At 38.4% G+C, this 20639-nt stretch overlaps 1 protein-coding gene across 1 annotated transcript in view; it reads left to right on the top strand.

Moving 5' to 3' along the window:
• TPO (thyroid peroxidase) overlaps positions 1 to 20411 on the top strand; it is a 46375-nt gene extending 25964 nt beyond the window's left edge. Inside the window, exons 7-13 of the mRNA XM_055714304.1 lie at positions 577 to 1092; positions 8093 to 8351; positions 8863 to 9033; positions 10544 to 10781; positions 16003 to 16211; positions 16728 to 16898; positions 20233 to 20411. Coding sequence (XP_055570279.1) covers positions 577 to 1092; positions 8093 to 8351; positions 8863 to 9033; positions 10544 to 10781; positions 16003 to 16211; positions 16728 to 16898; positions 20233 to 20393 — 1725 coding nt within the window. The 3' untranslated portion in view covers positions 20394 to 20411. The remainder of the gene's footprint in view (positions 1 to 576; positions 1093 to 8092; positions 8352 to 8862; positions 9034 to 10543; positions 10782 to 16002; positions 16212 to 16727; positions 16899 to 20232) is intronic.
• The last annotated feature ends 228 nt before the right edge of the window (positions 20412 to 20639 follow it).

A 20639-nucleotide genomic window follows, 5' to 3' on the forward strand; every position in this document is an offset into this window, starting at 1 on the left:
AGACACTTGCTGTACAGTGATCTGGGGGAAGTATTGTGGGGGGCTGGCAGAAAGCAGAGTGAATAATTACAATATGACTTTTTTTAATTAGGAAACTGGATTAGAATTAAGTATTGAAACAAAGTTTTTACAGCATACTGCTGCAGACATTGAAACTCTTCATTGCCTTTTTATGTATACGTGTAACCTGCCATTTAATTTGGTTTCCAGTAGAACATAATTTGACCAGATGTTCATGCCTTCACTGTGATACATTTCATGATAAATTTTGATTGTGAAGCCAGGCTAATTTAGGTGTAGGTCTGTGAAAAAAGAGTTAACATCTGTAGCGTGCTTTTATGACAGAGTAAAGGTTTTGGGGTTTATTTCTGGTTTTGCTTAACTATTGTTGAATCACCTCTTTGCTTAAATCTGAAGGAAAACAATCTCTACAGGTTTAGGTTAGGTCGCTCCAGTAGTTGAGATATGAACAACTGAAAATGGAGACAGAGGATGGAAATATTTACACAAGCCTTAATTCAACATCCACAACTGTTATCTTCACTTCAGAAAATACCCATATTTTTTTTAATGCAGGTGACCACCAATGATAGATTATCTACAGGGTTGGACTGCCTGCCCTTCTACCGCTCATCTCCTGCGTGCATCACTGGTGATCATGATATTCTTTTTGGAAATCTAACAGCACTAAATTCAAGACAACAAATCAATGGCTTGACTTCTTTCCTTGATGCTTCTACTGTCTATGGCAGTACCCCTGCGGTTGAAAACAAACTGAGGAATTTAACAAGCAAAGAAGGCCTTCTTAGAGTAAATATTAAATATTACGATAACCATCGGGAATACCTGCCTTTTACAGACCAGATCCCATCACCTTGTGCACAAGACTTGAACACAAGCGAAGGTGAAAGGATTGAATGCTTTATGGCTGGGGACAGCCGATCCAGCGAGGTCACGTCTCTGGCAGCTATGCACACGCTGTGGCTGAGAGAGCACAATCGTCTGGCCAGAGCCCTCAAAAGCATCAACAGCCACTGGAGCGCTGAGACAGTCTACCAAGAAGCACGAAAGATTGTTGGTGCTCTGCATCAGGTTGGCTTCTTATTTGCTTATCTACACGTTGCAGTGAATATCTTAGAACAGAAGTGATCACAAAACTTCAATTATGCTTCTCTGAGTGGCTTTTAAGATCATGTTATCTTTTCTTTGCCACCTGTTTCTGCACTTCAAATTTGACATGTTTGAAGTTTGTTCCATTTTCCACTTTTCTGAATGCAATGTCCTGGTCCGTATCTTGTCCAGACCCTTCAGTGCTCTTGATTTTCATGGCAGTTTCTACTCTGGTACATCTTTCCATGGGCTTCTCCAGTGTTTTTTTAGTCTATTGCAGGGGCCTTTTCAGATGCATTTCTTTGTAGATTTTTTTTTTGGTAAAGGAAACAATTAGTCTCTATATTTACATAGTGTTCAAAATACTTTCTTGTAGGTATAATATAAATTAACTTCCCGGTGTAAAAATGCCTATGAAGTTCTCAATGAAGATTTAATGCATAAAATTCAAGGCTATTCTTGACAGGTGTTGGCAAGAAAAATAAATATGGGAAGGGTGGGGTGGGGTGGGTCAGGGAGTGGGGGAAGGAGTCTGTAAGAGTATTTGTATTAGACTGAGAACATGAAAACCTGTTTCTAGTCTGCATTTTCCTTTCTCTTTCTTTTTTTTTTTTTCTTTTTTTTTTTTCCCTTTTCCTCCTATAATAGCTATGCAGGCCTTAAGTACTTTTTTCCTCACAGTTCTGGTATTCAGTGTGGGGACACCCAGACACACACACACGCAGACACACACACACACACACACACCCCAGGCCAAACCAACCACCACACACCAAAAGCAGCAGCTTTGCTGGCACTCACATGAACACAAATGGCACACATAGCCTGGCCCGTGTTCTCGGTGGCTGCTCAGCTGGAAGCCCATTAGTGAAGTACATGCACAGGCAATGTGGAGCTCTTCTGGACAGCCTTGCGCAGGGGCTGGCACCAGAGCGGGTCTGACTCCACAAGCCCGAGGCTCAGGATCCCACTCACTCTCTTTACAGGTCCTCACATTTCTTATGCTGCTCATCTTCTCTGATCTGGCTGGAAACTCACTAGTGATGACACACACACACTCAGAATAGAGAGTACATCCATAAAGGGGTAACTGGAAATAGGATTTCAGAAGAATATAGCTTAAACTTCAGAGATCAAGCACAGGGCTGAGTGAGAACTCTTCACACTCAAACAACCCCTTTTATCCCCTTTTCCCTCTGTTTTCCCATGCTCGTTTGTCCCCAGTCCACCTTGAGCTCTCCTTTTTCCCACCTTCAGTCCTTTCCCTGAGTACCCTGTAGTGTTTCACACATTCTCATGAATGAAGTTCCTATACAGTCCCCTCAGATCACCCCCTCCCTGCACCCCATGGCTCCTACCCCTGCAGGCAATCACCCCTTTAGCTTGTGTGATGTCAGGGAGACAGTTCCTTTCGTTAGCTCTTGGCAGGTTTCACGCCTGGGCTTGGGGTCTGGCCACTCTCTCTGGTGGCCTTGGGGAATGGAGGATCCTGTGAGCCCCTTTTCAATGCTTTGGTTACTCACGTTGCTCTAGCTGACACTGCTCTTTGAAGCTTCACAAAGGCACTTGCATATGTGGAGATTCACCTTTAGTCAGACAACCTGAGACACGGCTATTCAGTCTGTCCATTATAATCCATAATACTGGGTAAGCAATATCAAGGACCAGAAGAAACTGAAGGCTAGGGGACTTTCCTATGCTTTCAGATTCTTACAAGCAGATTTTTTTAGTGCCAAGAGACGACTTTTTTTGAAGTTAAATTGGGGGAGGAGGGAGGAAAATTTCACTATTCAGATAGAACATTTTTTCTTTCCTCTGCCACAATTTTAGTCAGCAGAATATGCATAATATTTCCTTTAAGAGACCACCTGTGTTCTCTGGCCTGTTGTTATTTGCATTTAAAGCCAGATAACTTCAGAAAAGTAACATACTTTATTTAACTGTATTCAGTAAGTCCTTTTGCAAAGTCTGGCTTCTTTTTTTTTTTTTTTTATTTATATATTTTGTTTACATTAACTGTATCGGCTCCTCTGCTGTAAATGTGCTGTTTGCATTAAAATGATGACATTGACAAGTCAGAAAGGTTGTTAATATTTGTTAGAAGAAAAGTGCAAATCCAAAATTAGGCCTCTGTGTGTTCATACACTTCTGATTTACATCTCTAATGCTGGGGCCTGAAAGAAAACACTTTGTGCAAGGCAATACACTGCATGAATCTGGGATACTCATTATCTCTGCCAGTATCACAGACTAATGAGATTTGCTTATGGCTCATTAGAAATGCGTTTGAGTTATATCTAGCTGGTTTAGAGACATTAATTCAAGAGAGATAATTGGAGTATCTCTATTAATGTGGTATGCTAACCAGCACATTAATGACGGCTCTAGTTGAAGTTACCTTGCGATTTCCACTATAAAATTTTGTTTCAGTTGCTATACATTGCTAAAATTCTCTCTTTTTGGAATTAATACTTTCTTGCATAATTTTTGCCTGTGGGTGTATAATTGTAGGGAATTGAACAAAAAGCCTTCCCTTCTTTCTAGAATAAGGAGAATGAAAAAAATATACCTCTAGAGCATAGTTCTCCTCCTGGATGCTTTTTTGGCACCATAAGTATCTCTAGTGACAAGCATTCAAGAATAGAAACTTGACAAAGTTATCCAACATAGCAATTGCCTGTTGATATCCTGGAAAACCCAGATTTTTTTGGTTATATTGTAGACATGTTTCACTGATGAACAGTAGGTTATATAAGCCATGACAGTGGTTACCTCTCCCCTTGTATTTTATGGGAGTGTCACATGCTTAACAATAAAGTATTAACACTACAGTAATCAGTGATAAAAATACATGCCCTGATTTACTTAGTATTTTGTGCAAAAAGACATCAACTGAAATGAAACTCTCTGCTTGTTTTGCTTATTACTTTTTTTTTGCTTTTTTTTTTTTTTTTGCTTATTACTGTTTTGACATGAGAAAACAGGATAAAGAAAATTGGAATTCCTCCTTTTAAGGTATTCAAAAGAAAATAGCTAAAATTTTAAACAAATAGTGAAGACAAAACAGGAAAAAATGCTCAATTATGAAACTGTTGCAATCTTCATATTACTGTTTTGTACATACATGGTTTGCAGAATGAAATTGCACGCACACGTGATGTGTCTTCCAGAGACTGTTTCCCCTGATGTGCCATTTTAAGTTGTGAAAGCTGGGTGATGGCCTCTAGTCAGAGTGAAGCGGGAGTTTTGCAGATCAATCTGAATCAAATTCTCTTTGATTTATTACAGTACCAGAGAATCATCTTTGAATTCATGGTGATACCACCAGTTGATCCCAATTGTAGCTGACAACCGCCTTTAGTTTTCAGCATGTATATAGGTGGTTTTCCACTTCCTTTCATATCTTCTTCTCTGAACATCTTGCATCCCTACCTCTCTGCCATGATCCAAGGCATGGGTTGAAAGTGGATTTCTTCTGAGGCTGACATACATTAACTACAGTTATTTGGTTCAACATGGCCAACTTGGATGAAACTTGTTTGTGAAATTAGATGATTAGATAACTCCTCTCAGAGTTTAAACTATGAAATTATAAAGAAGAAATAGATAATAGGTATTATTAAAAAGTATGTGTTGCACAGTGTCATAACTCATGTTTATAAAGAGCATAGTTCAGACTATTAACAGAACCATAATGATGTGTTCATTTTTAATTAAAAATTGAACTCACATACCATCATCCTTTACATAAAAATTTAGGACTTCTACATCAGCTGTAAATCCTTTAATATTTGCAGTGAGAACTTCAAACCAACTGTGCATAGCACTTTAATGAATTAAAGATGTTTGGTTGTTCTCTATTATTTCTGCAATCTCTCCCAAGTACAGGAGCTTCATTTAGTTGCCTCTTCACTAACTCAGTGAGATACTATTCCTTTGCCAGTGCCAAAGGCAAGTTGCACTCTTGGCCTTACTTATGACAGCTCACACATTTTTACTCTCCCTTCCAGCCTTTTTCTTCATTTTCCTTTTCTATCCATTGTGCCCCAGTCACAACTACTTTGGAAAATACTGGAGAGGTTTTGGCAAGGAAAGTCTGCTGAACCTTATGAGAAGTGATATGAATTCCTGTATCTTTTGCACCTAATTTGAAATAGATTTTAACATGAACAAAAATTTCTCAAAAATAATCTGAAATTATGTGACCTGTTTCAAAATACCTCACATATGGCTGACATTTGCTGGACATGGCCCAGTCTGGAGGCAAACCTCGCCAGGATGCTCGCTAAGTTCGTAAGGACAGTTGGGAACCCCTGTTGTAATTCTGCCTTCTGGATAAGAGGGATGCCTTTCATGCTAACAGCCTGTTTAACTTGGAGTATTATTGTGTTTTCAGGTCAGGATTCAGTTACTTTTCTACAAACAACACATGTGTGATTCCTGATATGATGTAAAAACTGTACAAAGCCTTTTCTGACAGTCTTGTTATTCATCAGATTCTCTGTCTAGATACTGACCAATTGATTTAATTGCTAGGAAATCAATATTATTTTCTCTGATATGACTAAATGAATAACATCTAAATACTCTTAACTGCTCTGTTACTATTCGGTGATAGAGACTACTAAAGTCATTTAAACATTGAGCATATGAGCTTCTGTTTAAAAGACAGTGCCCATTTGTCATAATTTTTCATGAACTATACTGTTGAAACAATGACGGCCATGACATGAGGCAGTAGGAATATCAACATTATTGATTAAAACTAATTTCTTCATGAGGCTTCTATAGAGCTTGGAGTCAATGCTGTGAGGTGCTGAATGTATCCTAAGAGGAGCTTGAATTACCACTGATCTCATAAATGTCACAAGGAGTTAAGACCACACAGTACCTTCCAGGTTCAGACTCTTTACATCCTCATAAGTCCCTTTTGCTGCTGCAAACACCTGAAAGTTAACTTATTATTCATAAATAGACTCAAAGTAAGTAGTAAATGGTATAGCAGTTCATTGTACTTATTTGTGATTCCTTTCCATATAGCCCCTTTGTGGCTCTGAGTTTACTGACATATTTTTGGACAAGCACGTTCCTTTGTTTCCATAGGAGAATCTCAGTTGTTGAAGGAACACTTTATTGAAATAAAATATTGTGCTTATCTATGTCAAATATGAAAAGGAGTGCATGCAAAAGAATTTTAACAAAAATAATGTTGATGTTTCTCAACTGTTTTCACCTTCTTTAGAACACATGTATGTGTCAGTTACGAGAACTTGAATCAAGCTTCTCCTTGACTTCACACAGAGAAATTCAGGCAAGATACATTCAGAGACCATGCAAATACGGGATGCTGCTTTAGATGTCATTCTTTGTCAGACTCCAGATTCTTTCTGGCAGTATCACCTTAGTCAGTATTGTTTAAAAAACACCTCTACGTGATGGAACCTTATTTAGCCATTGGAAGTTTCCATCACAGAGATGCCTCTCCTAGCTCAAGGCAGGCATAAGGCCCCTCTATACCCTTAGTCTTTTAATTTTCATGTTTTGAAACTGCAATTCCTCTTCCCACACCAAGAAATTAAGAACTTGCCTCTGTAGCAAATGAAAAATCTGAATTGTCTGCTCCTTCAGGGAATTTGGCCTTTATGAGCAGCTTAGCTTGGGATTTCGTTTACAATGAGCCAAAAAAATTATGGCCATATCAGGATGTTTGAGTCCATGGCGAACCTAGTCCTATTTAAAGTCTTTGCTTGTAAAAACTACCTCTGAATCTAAAATTAGAAAGAACTGTTGCTTTGCAAAACCTTTGTGAATGTAGCAAAAGGTTAACGTCACAATGACAGTGTCAGTGTTAATTTCTAGCAATTATTTCATTTTCCTCATATGCTACATTAAAAAATTTTAAAAATTTTAAAAGCTGTAAAGAAAAAAAAAATCTAATCTATTGTCTTTCAAATATTTCATTCACTGCATGACCTAACCTGAAAACACAAAGAGGTTGTTACCTCTCCCTTTTGAGAAAAGTGAGCAAATTCTGGAGAGGTTTCCTTGTCTCTGTGCTGTGCCTAAAATAAAGACAGGTTTTTCATAAGGTCATTTGATGCCAACTGGCTTTTCAATATGCACTATATCAAGCTCATAGTACATTTGTCTGTATATTTTATTGCACAAAATATTGAATCTATAAGGTACTTTACTGAGTTCATTATGCTTTGTATTCATCCCATTATACTTTATTGAGTTCAGCATCTTTAATCTATAATGCACTTTCATTTTATTTATTTTCCCCCTTTTTTTTGGTCATGATTACTCATACGCTTTTTTCGTGCAGCTGTAATGCTATTACATTATAAAAGCATTTGACAGAAGCTATTTATCAGCATTTTCATTTTTGAAGTGTGTTTTTTAGGAGTCTATAAATTGGCTTGAGTTTAGCATAAAATGTCTACCAGGGGATTGTGGGCAGCAGTATTTTAAAGCCTGGTCATGTCAAATATTTAGTAAAGAGAATTTGTGTCACAAATATATGTCTGAAAATAGAATTTCTTCATATCAACAGCCATTCTTGAAAGATTCTATAGTAATTCATGCTTTCATTGCCATTTTTAAGGGCATTATAATTTACACCATCACAATCAAGGCTTTAAATCTTAGCACACCTCCCATGAGCTGGATTAATCCATGGATTGTAAGTGAGCAATACTGGTAATCTCTGCTCAGGAGGCTTTGGTCTAGCATTTATGGTAGGAGCTAACAGGGGCCTGACTGTTGCACTGCACTGAGCTGTGCCACTGATTCTCTGTAGCCATTTGTCTCCTTACTGCAAAAATAAGTCCAATATTTTTTACTGGCTAATACTGCTTTTAGTCATGCCAAATGCTTGGGCATGGATGAGTGAAGAAAAAGGCATTTTAGCACCTGGGAATCATTACTATTTGTCTACAAAAACACAGAATGATAAATGTTTCTTTTTCTTTTCTTTCAGATTATTACTTTAAGAGATTACATTCCCAAAATCATTGGTCCAGATGCTTTTAAACTGTATATTGGCCTTTATACAGGTTATGATCCCACAGTCAATCCTACAGTTTCTAATGTATTTTCAACAGCTGCTTTTCGTTTTGGTCATGCAACAATCCAACCAATAGTAAGGCGATTGAATGCACAGTATTTATATGATCCAGAACTCCCAAATCTCCATTTGCATGAAGCTTTCTTTAGTCCTTGGAGGCTCATTAAAGAAGGTATGGTTTTACTTAAACTGGCTTTTTTCTGGAATATTGCAACTTTTTTTGCACTTACTTATTTTGAATTAGGAACAGGAACATTTATTTGATTGCATCACTGATTTAAGTTGTTGAACAAATTCCAGAACGCTAACATGAACTAGAAAATTATTATGAATTAAATAGTTGTCCGAGTCTGACAAAAGCTACTCTCTAGATTAAACCACTCTGGAAGACTGAGAGTAGACTGATGACTGTTGAATGATGATGAAGATATTTCTTTTTTTTTTTTTAATGTGGATGAATGTATTATCAGGTTGCATATTTTCTTACACCTAAAGAAGAAGGTGGAGCCTTTTCATAGCGCTGTTATTCTGTTTTAACCTGAAGGAGATTTTTGCATGCATTTGAATGTAGAAAACCTATGCGGTCAACATTCAAAAAAACATAGAAGCATACATGCATTCACATTGTGAAGAAAGTTATAATGGTTTATATATGCTGTAACATATTGTTTTTGTGTTTAAAGGAGGCTTGGATCCTTTACTAAGGGGTCTTCTAGCACATTCAGCAAAACTGCAGGTGCAAGATCAACTGCTGAATGAGGAGTTAACAGAAAAACTGTTTGTGTTGTCCAATAACGGTTCACTTGATTTAGCATCATTAAATTTACAGCGTGGCCGTGATCACGGACTCCCAGGTCTATTGATTTTCCTTGAATTTTCTTCCAACTGGTAACTAACAATAACCTTTTATATTTGGGCTGTAATTGTAAACTGTTAATTAATAGCTTTGGTGATCAGAAAAGTAACTTAAGTCTTTTAAAATGTAAACTGCTAATAGTTCTAACTTTGATGGAAACAAAATGTTCCACAGCACTTGAAATTGAAATAGTCCATGAAGTCTGGCATCGAGAAGGACAGTAGTAGCGAGTGGATCTGGGTGTGCTCAGTGTAGGTACCTGAGGCTCATTCTTGCTGGAACCAGCTTCAGAGAAGTGGAGTTTCTGCCTGCAGCAGCTACTTGCCACCGGCAGGCTGCCCCCAGCCTGTGGATCAGGTCAACTTAGACAACCTCATCAGCTCTACTGACCGTAGGAGGTGTTGAGAGGTCTCCAGAAGTGGTGTAGATGGCTTAATTAGGTGTACACCTAATTTTGAGAAACAGTACATGTTTGTGCTTGCTTGTTGCACTAGATCTCTTACTCTAGTCAGCCTAGGGTGAGACTGAGTCAAGGCGCATTAGCCCATGGGGCCATGGGTGCACCAGCTTAGGGGAAGACTGCTTGAGCTTGGTTCAATTTGATAGCATCAGCTGTTAAAAAATACAGTAGGTTCCCAGTTCTGTGTAAATACCTCTCCCAAACATGCCACAGCTTCTGAGACCAGGGGAAGCAATCCTCAGCATAGCAGACAGGGCCTCTTTATTTTTAGTTTCTAAAACTGTGCCCTGACCCCCTGCCTGAACAGACCACTTGTCTGCATGACTTAGCAACAACCATGGCTGCCCTTCTGCACTCTGAGCCCCGTGTCCTCACCCATGGAGGCAGGCCCGACTGACTGTCACATAGCGTTATGTCTCTGGGTGACAACTCTCTCCATTTCTCCTGCATGACTCCGCAGCCAGGAATGCTCAAGTCTTGGCTCTGGACAGCAGAAATGAAGCCTGACTCTGTCCTGGACTTTAAAGCTCTCAGCTACCCAAGAGTGGAAATGGAGATTTGATCTCCCAGACCAGAAATTAAAGATTTTTGGGAGCAGGAGAGTTTAAATCCAATGATGTAAAAGAAATCTATTTTCCAGAGAGCTAGACATGTGCCCTAGGATACTTTCCTTAGTAAAGTGCTTCAGTTACTGACTTCATTCAGGTTACTTCTTGCCCACTCTTCATCTAACTCTTGTGTTCCCAGTCTGGAAATCTCAAGACAGTGAATGCTACTATTATCTATTATCATGTTTTCATTGCTTAAATATGGGAGAATTATTTTAAACTTTTGTTTTCCTTCATGAAAATCATGTGCAGTTGCATAGCCTGTATTTTCAGATCCTGACATCATTTCCCTGATCAATTTAACCAATAAGCCTATTCTGAGACATAACTGTCTATGACTATGATTAATGTTGTCAGAATGTAGTGCTTATAAATCTATTAATTTCATATACCATGCTTTCCAGTCAAGTCTAATCTTTCTTTTAACATAATATATACAGGTTATAATGACTGGCGAGAATTCTGTGGCTTACCAAAACTGGAAACTCACACTGAGCTGAATACAGTAATCACCAACCATAACATCACTGAAAAAATAATGGAACTGTACCATAATCCTAACAATATTGATGTTTGGCTTGGTGGCCTGGTAGAAGACTTTCTTCCAGATGCTAGAACTGGTCCCCTGTTTGCATGTATAATTGGAAAGCAAATGAAAGCACTAAGGGATGGTGACCGGTGAGTTTATTCATGCTGTCAAAACATTTGAGTTAAAAAAAAAAAAAACAAAAACAAGCAATGGATATTTTAGAGATATGTGAGGATACTTCCCAGGACATAAAAGAATATGGCTCAAATATGTTTTAAACATAATTTAAGTTGAATAATTTTCCCTGCCACTTCCATGTTTCTATCTTACCTCTTTTAGTTTTGTTGGGTGAGCTTTTTCTTATTCTTTTTTGGTCTGTATATAGCGTGAATTCCAGATGTCATGGGTATTGTTTCTGTGGTACTGAGATGTCCAACTTTGTACTCCTGGTGGAAATGCAAGGTGCCACCAGCAGTTAATTGTGGCAGGGTCAGCTAATCTCTGTGTGGATGGATGTAGTACTGTGCAGGCTTTAGCTATCCCATCCCTGAGGGCTGGACTGAGCTCAGGAACTGGAAGAACCTCACCATTTTCCATGGCAACCACAGCAAAGTCAGAAGGGATAGGCAAAGGACTATAATTTAGGCTTCCTAGAGCTGATAAAAAAACCCATGTACCTGGTCTTAGATGAACTGGAACTGCAGACTGCTCCCAGAATTGCTTCATTGGACACAGCATAGGATGTCCCATCACCCAACCCTGCACAGCTGTCACCAGGATCTTGTGCCAGTAGAACCCTCCACACCAGCAAGGCAGCAGAAATGCAGCTTCAGGTCACAAAGGGATGCAAGATGCAGTTTATACCTTGTTTCAGCTACTGAAGTAATTATAAAACCAACCTTTTTCTTATTTTCATCATGTATTTGTGGCAGTAACTTCAAATCTCATGAGAAGACTAATTTTAAACTGCTCACACCATGCTAGCAGTGGTGTTTTAAGTACATCTGGTCCTTACGCTCACCTTTAAGCTGCTCTCATAAGTCACTGTTGTGGAAAGAAACCATTATGTAAATAAGCATCTGAGGCAAAATTTAAATCTGAACTTTAAAAAATGTTAATTAATTAGCTTACAGGAAAAAGCAATGCTAATCATAAAGGTGGTATCTTATTAGCATAAACTGTATAGACAACAAACGTTCCATTCAGCTGTGTTAAAAATGTGGTTGAAACTCCTCTGAATTGTACAGGCATACTTGACCCTTTCTGGGGAAGGAAAATCTATTGAGGTCCTTGCAGCCTTGTTTCCATGCATCAGTGCCTCACAATACTACTTATTATTCAGTGTCTTATAATACTACTATTATTAAACAAACTTAAGCATAATTTGTTAACTCTAAATTGAGAAGAAGAGAGACCTAGTAATGGAAGAATTCCAGGAGTTTCTGCCACAAATCTTGTGCCAGCTGACTTAAATGTGGAACAGTATTCTGTCATTAATACTAAAGGCACTATCTAAAGAAATGTTAGGTATGTAACAATGTGTTATAGTTGTCACACAGTAAGTAAATGGAAAAGTCTAACATTCATTGCAGTGCCTTGTCAAAGAAAGTGTTGGGTGTAATTTCCATCTGCACTGCTAGCACTACAAAAACACCAGAAGGCCTGCATGGATGAACAAGGAGCTTCTGAACAAACTCAAACACAAAAAAGCAGCCTGTAGAGGGTGGGAGAAAGGACAGATACCCTGGGAGAAATAAAGAGAAATTGTCCAAGCAGCCAGGCATCAAGTTAGGAAAACTGCAGCCCTGATAGAATTAATTCTGGCTAGAGAAATCAAGCGCAACAAGAAAAGCTTCTATAGGTACATCGATGATAATATAAAGACTAAGGAAAATGTGGGCCCTCTACAGAAGGAGGGAGACACATGTTCACCTGGAACATGGAAAAGGCTGAGGTGCTCAATGACTTTTTCGCCTGTCTTCACCAACAAGTGCTCCAGCCACACTGCCTAAGTTGCAGAAGGCAAAGGCATGGACTGGGAGAATGAAGAACGCCTGAAGGTGAACAAGTCCATGGGACCTGAGGAGATGCATCCACAGGTCATGAGGGAACTGGTGGATGAAGTGGCTAAAGCCACTGTCCATCATGTTTGAGAAGTCCCGGCACTCTGGTGAAGTTCCCATTGAGTGGAAAAGGGGAAACATAACCCCCATTTTTAACAAGGGATAAAAAGGAAGACCTGGGGAACTACAGGCTGATCAATCTCATCTCTGTGCCTGGCAGGATCATGGAGAAGATCCTCCTGGAAACTATACTAAGGCACATGGAAAATAAGGAGATGGTTGGTGACAGACAACAGGGCTTCCTGTCACAGCACAAAAACCATCAAGCTGCAACAAGGTCTTTTACCATCACATACCAGCATATTCTTCATACAGTCCCTCTGCTGCCTTCTCCTCATCTCACCTCATCCAGGGCATGTGTTCTCTCTTCTCCTGCTTCTTCCTCTCTACCTCTTCCTTGGCTGCTCTCTACCCCTTACCAGAACCAGCCACAGCTGCACCTTATCTATATCAGCCAACCCGCCGACCCTGAAGCCAACCCACAGTTGTATATTATCAATGTTAATTAACCCAGCTTCATTCCTCTACAGGCTTCACTAAGGGCAAATCGTGCCTGACCAATTTGGTGGCCTTCTGTGATGGGGTTACAGAGTTGGTGGGTAAGGGAAGAGCCACAGACCTCATCTACCTGGAGTGCAAAGCATTTGACACTGTCCAGCACAACGTCATTGTCTCTAAACTGGAGAGATGTATTTGATAGGCAGGCCACTCAGTGGTTAAGGAATTGTCTGGATGGTCACACTCAAAGAGTTGCAGTCAACAGCTCGATGTCCAAGTGGAGACCACTGACAAGTAGTATTCTTCAGGGGTCTGTACTGGGACCAGTGCTCTTCAACATTTGTGTCAGCAACATGGACACTGGGATCGAATACACCCTCAGCATGTTTGCTGACAATACCAAGCTGTGTGGTGCAGTTGACATGCTGGAGGGAGGGGATGCTATCCAGAGGGACCTTGACAGGCTTGAGAAGTGGGCTCATGCCTTTTAAGGCTCATAGTCTTAAAATCTGTTGTCAGTCATCTGACAAAGCATGAAGGGATTTCTTTTTTTTCAATGTACTTAACTGAAGCACTGTCTTAACCTCAGCCTAATCACCTGAAACAAATTGTTTCTGTTCCATCAGCCTTGACTTTCTGTCTCTTCCTACTCTGAATCTTTTTGTGATATCAGAATTTGTAATAGTTGGGAAAAATACTGAAGCTGACTTAGTCATTCTTTACATAGGGGGGGCTTGCACCTTTTTATTTTCCTTTTTTCTTTCTTTTTTTTTTTACTCTAACACTGTAAAATTCACCTGTAAAATTTTGGTCACCTGAGACAGATCAATTAGAGCAACCTTTGTTAGAGTAAATACCTCTCTGCTGGATAGATTAACAACTAATTTTCTGCTGAAGCCCTTTCAGCAGTGTAGATAAAACTGAATTTTGTGATGAAAGTGAAATAGGTTTTAATGTATGTGAAAGGGGAAATTATAGGTGTAGGAGGGATGAGTGGAGCAAAACCTTTGATGGCTTTGATTATGGGAAAGGGCCTGGGAATGGTCATTGAGGATTCAGGATGCTCTGAGAAGTTTGGGAACAGTATGCAGGTGAGGGGTAGGAGGAAGGCATCTTTCTTTTTTTCTCTCTCCAGTCCCTCCATCTCTCCTAAATTTCTTGTCACAGTGCTGCTGAGGTGTGAAACATTCACTCTGTCCCTGGTCCTGTGGATTGCTTCCTCCTCCAGTATAGGCAAAACAGGACAGAATTCTCCCCAAATTGTCCTGCTGTAGGTAACTATCTGTTTACAAATAAAGCCCATTTTCCAAAATTTCACATGCACTTACCTTACTTAACTGGTACACTCCTGTTGGCAGCAGGGTCTAATTTGCCCTGAAAACCCCCTCCCTGGGGCACACTAGCAGCCCTCCTGGTCCCAAGAATGCACACTGGACTATCAGACATCTCATTTGCACGGTACTGTTGCAGGCAGCTCACAAAAACCCTAAGATGCTGCACATATGCCAGGTTTGCACAGGGTTTGCAGCCAACGTTGCTGTTCCAATCAGAAAAGTTTAAACACAAATTCCACAGACTTTTCTCAAAACCTCAGCCTTGTTCCTTCAGTACTATGGACATCTAAGTGTTAAAACTGAGGTCAATTTGTAAGTGTGATCACATCCATACTTTACTGCTAATAGTCTTAGGATATGTTCCCACAAATCCCTCCTAGCATTTGGAAAAATCCTCATTGGCCTGAGCACCATAGGGAGCTGTCTTAGCAGTTTAGCAGTGCTTAACCCTGTTTAATGCACAAATGCAAATGTGCTATCAAACTCTCCAGAAATATTTTTGCCTTTCATGACATGCCTTTATGTACAATATATTTACCTCATCTTTTTTTCTCCAGTATTTTCTTTCCCTTTCTTTTAATCTTTGAACACATATGTATGTGTGCATGCACACATATATATTATGTATAACAAATTTCATTTAACAGATACACCTTTATAGCACCAGCTAGTTCTTCTGTTCAGGCACCATACTCCTGATCTGACAAACTGGAAGAAGCAGCTCCTGTCTGTTCCAGCCAGTCCTCTTATCTTACCTTTTTTTTATGGTCAAAAGCATAATTAGTCTTACAATTTCCTGCTATAATTAATCTGCATATCAAAAGCTTTCTTAGCAAATTAAGAAGTCCATATTAAACAGAGGAGCATTCAACAATACCTGTTTTCATAGCAACCATTCAGTAATGACAAGCAGAACTAAAAAATCTATGGTATGGGGAAATCTATTATGGCTACTCCTGATCTGGCTACGGCTATGGTATGGCTACAGATTTAACTCTGTAATTTATACTTAAAACAGTCTATGAGTGCACAGTGAATACTGGTGTGCATAGGATTAAGCACCTAGTTCAAACATATTAGTTCCAAGTTTTCCTCTCAGGATTGTTAACTTTTTTTGTGGCCCTGTATCATCAATGAAAAGCAATTCTGCAATTGTGAATAATGAATAGTTTTAACCAGCTGACTTTAACACATCATCTGAGTTGACTAGTACATCAGACACACAGCCTTTTTGGGGCTTTCAAGCTGGGTATATAAGTCTGCAGATCATGGTGTTTACTTTTAGTATTGTTGTATCCGCCTACATTTTTCTGTAATTCTTAGTTTTGTTTTTTTTTACATAGGGTACTGTGAAAGTAAGAGTAATCAGCACTTCAAATTTGATCTTTCCCAAATGTTTCTATCACTCTTTCCAGATTTTGGTGGGAAGATGATAACGTTTTCACAGAAGCTCAAAAACACGAACTAAAAAAACACTCATTGTCCCGCGTAATTTGTGATAACACAGGGATTTCTGAAGTGCCAGCAGATGCCTTTCGACTTGGAAAGTTTCCACAGGATTTTAAGCATTGTGACAATATACCTGGGATGAATTTAGAGGCTTGGAAAGAATTTTATCAGGAAGGTAATCTGGTAGTTACCAGTCTTTTTCTGATGGGAGGGGAGAGTAATCAGCAGTTCGAGGATTGACCTTGGTTCTGACAGGTCTTGGGTTACTGGTCTGATGCAGAACTTCAGTATTTCCACCACTTACACATGCTATCTAGGTCTTTCTCTCTTTTTTTCCCAACTTCCTCTGTAAAAAAAAAGGTAGTTTTTGCTAACTTCACTTTGGTAACATAAAACGTTTATGAGATATCCAGACTTTATGGCAATTGGGGCAGGAATTCTTAGAAAATATTAATTAAGTCCTCTGCAGAACATAATGTTAGAAGATAACACTAATTTTACAAGTATTATTCAATCTGGAGGTATTCCATACAAAATCTTGTCCAAAAATGAACAATTAAATTCTTGATCACCTTAAAACGTGAGTAATTTCACTGAAGTTAATTTATGGCAGTAAGGGAGAATAATGTCCATTTGTGAGGGTAAGTTCTTAAGTTTTTAAAAGCTTGTAATACAGTCTTTTTATTTGTAGAGGAAATATGTGGAACACCAAAGAGTGTGGAAAATGGTGATTTTGTTTACTGTTCAGAATTTGGAAAATCTACAGTGATTTACTTGTGTCAATACGGATTCCAGTTACAAGGAGAAGAGAAATTAACCTGCACAAGTAAAGGATGGAACTTTGAGGCTCCTATTTGTATAGGTATCTTTTTTTGTTGTTGTTGTTTCTGAATTTTCTAGAAGCTAAAGTCCAGCACAGTAATCAGAAGTGAACTCCCTCATATGTTCTCTTGTAGTCAACCTTCTGGGTTTATAGGTACAATAACATGGCAACGTGAAACTCTCAGTCAACCTTCTGGGTTTATAGGTACAATAACATGGCAACGTGAAACTCTCATTGCTCCAGAATTGCTATCTCAATCTCTACCCATCCTGATTCAGCAATCAAGTTGATTATAGGAAAATGTCACTAAAAATTACTTAATTAAGTAAAAATTGAGTCTATTAACAGCCAGTAGGAAAAAAAAAGCAGCAAATCAGAACTATACATTGCTCCCTCCTAAATTCAACATAACAAGACAGACAGTTTTCATTTTTCTAGCCTTGTTTCAATGAATGCTCTAGGTACAGAATGAGCTCGGCACCAGTAGTTCATGTATCAACTTAATGAGTTAAGTGACAAAGAAAAAAAATTCTGAAGTGAGTAAGTGAAATTAATCAAATTAATTATCACCTCAGTTCCAACCACCCTCTTCCAAATATCTGTGAAAAGATTTTCCCAAAGTAATTCCTTCTTCAGGTAGAAAAGTAGAGCAGGTGAAAATCAGCAAAGAGATTCTGTCTTTCAATATTTAATGCACATTTTCAGAGAAATATTTTTCTGTAATTTTAATTGCTCTTTTATCTTCTCTCTTCCTTTTGCCTTATTTTTACTGTTGAATAGAATAGATAGGAAGAAAGAGAATGTGGCAAGTATTTCATTACAAGACCTTCACTCTTTGCAGTTATGAAGGATGAATTCGCTGTTCACATTTCAACTGGGTGTGTTTATAATGGTGTGTGTATATATTTTTATATAAATAGATATATATACACACACACACACATACTCAAACTTCTCAGCTTTATAACATGAGAGAAAATGAAACCTGAAAAGGCCATATTTGGGACTATAATATGGATGGTGGTAAATTAATTTGAATGCAAGTGCTGCAGCTGATCTGCAATAAAGTCTGCTTATCAGTATTTCTGTGACAGCAGAATAGAAAACTATTCATTCTAATTGTATACCTGGTATGGAAAAAGTCAAATGAAATTTGCAGCTCTTTCCTTTATTCAAATCCTATTTATCCATTGAATTCCACCCACATAAATACCATATAAAGAAATAAAGCTGTTAAATGAATTACAATAAAATCTTTTCGATAGATTAATGTTCTGGCAGCAAACTGAATAAATAATTTATATGAATGAATCATTCCTTGTCCTAGTTTCTTTTAATATGTTCAGTAATGTAAACAAAAGACTGTATATCTGCTATAGGAAAACAAGCTGCTGCATATATTAAATAAGCAACGCCTTTATTAAAAGAAAACCATCAAAACCCACTTACACAGATGCTACTTGAGTTTTACAGTAGAAAGCACTTTGTTCCATGCATGTCTCTGCAATGTGTTCCCATTCTTTTAAATGTTCAGCAAATTAGGAATGTCAAGCAATATAATGAGGAGGATAGAGCTTAGCATTTCTGCAGATGGTTTCAAAATTATATGCTGCTCTGGAAAAGACAGAACAGCCTGCTGGCAAAAGCATAGGAATCTGAGAGCTGTTAATTCCTGCTTACTAACTTTGGCTTTGACAGAAATCATTTCTATTGATTCAGGAAGTCATTTAGTGCTAGACTACTCTACCTTCCTTTATATTAAGTGTTATCTTACTCTTGATAGATAACTCTGTTTACTGTGCTTTAATAAAGTATGGCGCTCTTGGTATAGTAGAGTAGGCTGGAAAGATCTGACATGCACTATTTAGTGATGGAAAGAAAAGTTAGCTAGTTAACAGATAGCATGGCTATGTATCTACAAGAGCTGAAATAGCACATTTGAATTACAGTGCAGGCAAAGCCTGTGCAGGTTTTCCTTCCCAGATGATGACGAAGCCAGTGGGACTTAACCCAAAATGTGCTCTTGATGGGAGTAATACTTATCTTCATCCTGTATAACAGATTATTTTCCTGCTTCAGAGAGGTGTTATGAAGGTTAGCATTTCTTAAGGTTCTGAATTTTAAGATTATTCCTTGCATTGCATTATTAATTGTTGATTGTCTCAGTTGATGGCTAGCTTTGGACACAGCTACTGCTTTGTATTAAAATTTAAGAGAGGACTAGGTTTGATCCTATTTCCAAAGATGGTATTCCCTAAGTGGTCTGAGTGACAATACTAAATGAAGTCAGTAAATCATTCCTACGCGGTCAGTTTCTAGTACTGATCCAAAAAAGCTGCTTAGCCTGAAGTAGCAAACCAAAAATAAGGTATATAACCAAAAAAAGAAGACACTGAAGGCTCAGCTGCCTGCCCACATACAGGCTCGCAGTGCTTCGCAGGACCATGGGTCAGAGATATTGAACAAGCTGGCAAATATTACACGGGACCAATGGAAAACTATCTAGAACAGTGCTGGGCACCTATCTTTAGGCAACTAAATCCAGACCTGCAAGTAAATATTGCACAGAAAGAAGAAAGATGCAGAAATATGAAAAAGACTCTATTCTTCCCCTCATTGAGTTCTTTCTTTTCTGCACTCCACACTGTCTCCCATTTCCTCACATGATCAGAATATGAAAGGTCTTGAATGGCCTCAGGAACAATGTATTTTATGTACATTTTTCAATAGATAATTGTTCAACTGCTCACCATTCTGTCAGGATACTGTCATTTCACAGAATTTATATAACATCTAGAAACAACCATCTTTGCAGTGATATCACATATTACTGTTATAAATTTTATAACCAAAGCTAACCTGAATCCTTGACTCCTCAAAATCATGCCTAGAAGCGTATAGAACTGTCAGCATTATTATTTTCACTATCTCTGTAGAGCGCAGTATGGAGAAAGTTTCTAGAGGAACTCAGTCTTAAGACATAAGCACATGCAAGAAGAGCTCTCAGATTCACAGTTTGCATTTTTGAAATTCAGCTAATTGCATTTGTAGCTTTTGGTAGATTACCAAAATGAAATTTTCTTTTTTCATCATTTCCAGCTTACAAACAAACAAAACCCTCCCCCCCCCAAATCAAAACAAAACAAAGCAAAAAAAAACAAAAACAAAACAACCCACAACAAAAAACAAAAAAACAAACCAATCCAGTTCTGTGCTTTAAACAGTAACAATGTGGATCTTGGGCAGTATCTGTGTGTCACTGAAAGTGTACAATACCTTTCGTTTATGAATACTTCTAGAAGGTGTGTATGAGAAGGCAGTAATACCTCTGTAATTTGTCACGATTATTGATCCGTGTGTATTCATTTTGCAGACATCAATGAATGCGAAGATGAAATTAATCCAGCATGCTCTCCTTCTGCTAAATGCATTAACACTAAAGGCAGCTATAAATGTCTCCATACTGACCCTTACCAGCTGGCAGAAGATGGAAGAACATGCATTGGTAATGCCTGCAAACCTACTGTCTTTTAAAACTTTCTCTGTTCTGTTTTACACTGCTGTAAAAATCACAAAATTGTCATTTATTAAAGAACTGTTAACAGACATAAAAAAATGTCTACGCAGTCATGGGCATAAAGATACAGTCAGATTCTGTAAAGTAAATTAAGGTATTGAATAAATAATACAGACACAGAAGTAAGCTTTTCATTTTCCACTCCTACCATATATAAGCCACTATTTCCTGACAATGCATGTGCAGGGGGGATCAAACCTACC

Source organism: Falco cherrug, chromosome 6 (genome assembly GCF_023634085.1).
Source record: "Falco cherrug isolate bFalChe1 chromosome 6, bFalChe1.pri, whole genome shotgun sequence".
NCBI lineage: Eukaryota > Metazoa > Chordata > Aves > Falconiformes > Falconidae > Falco > Falco cherrug.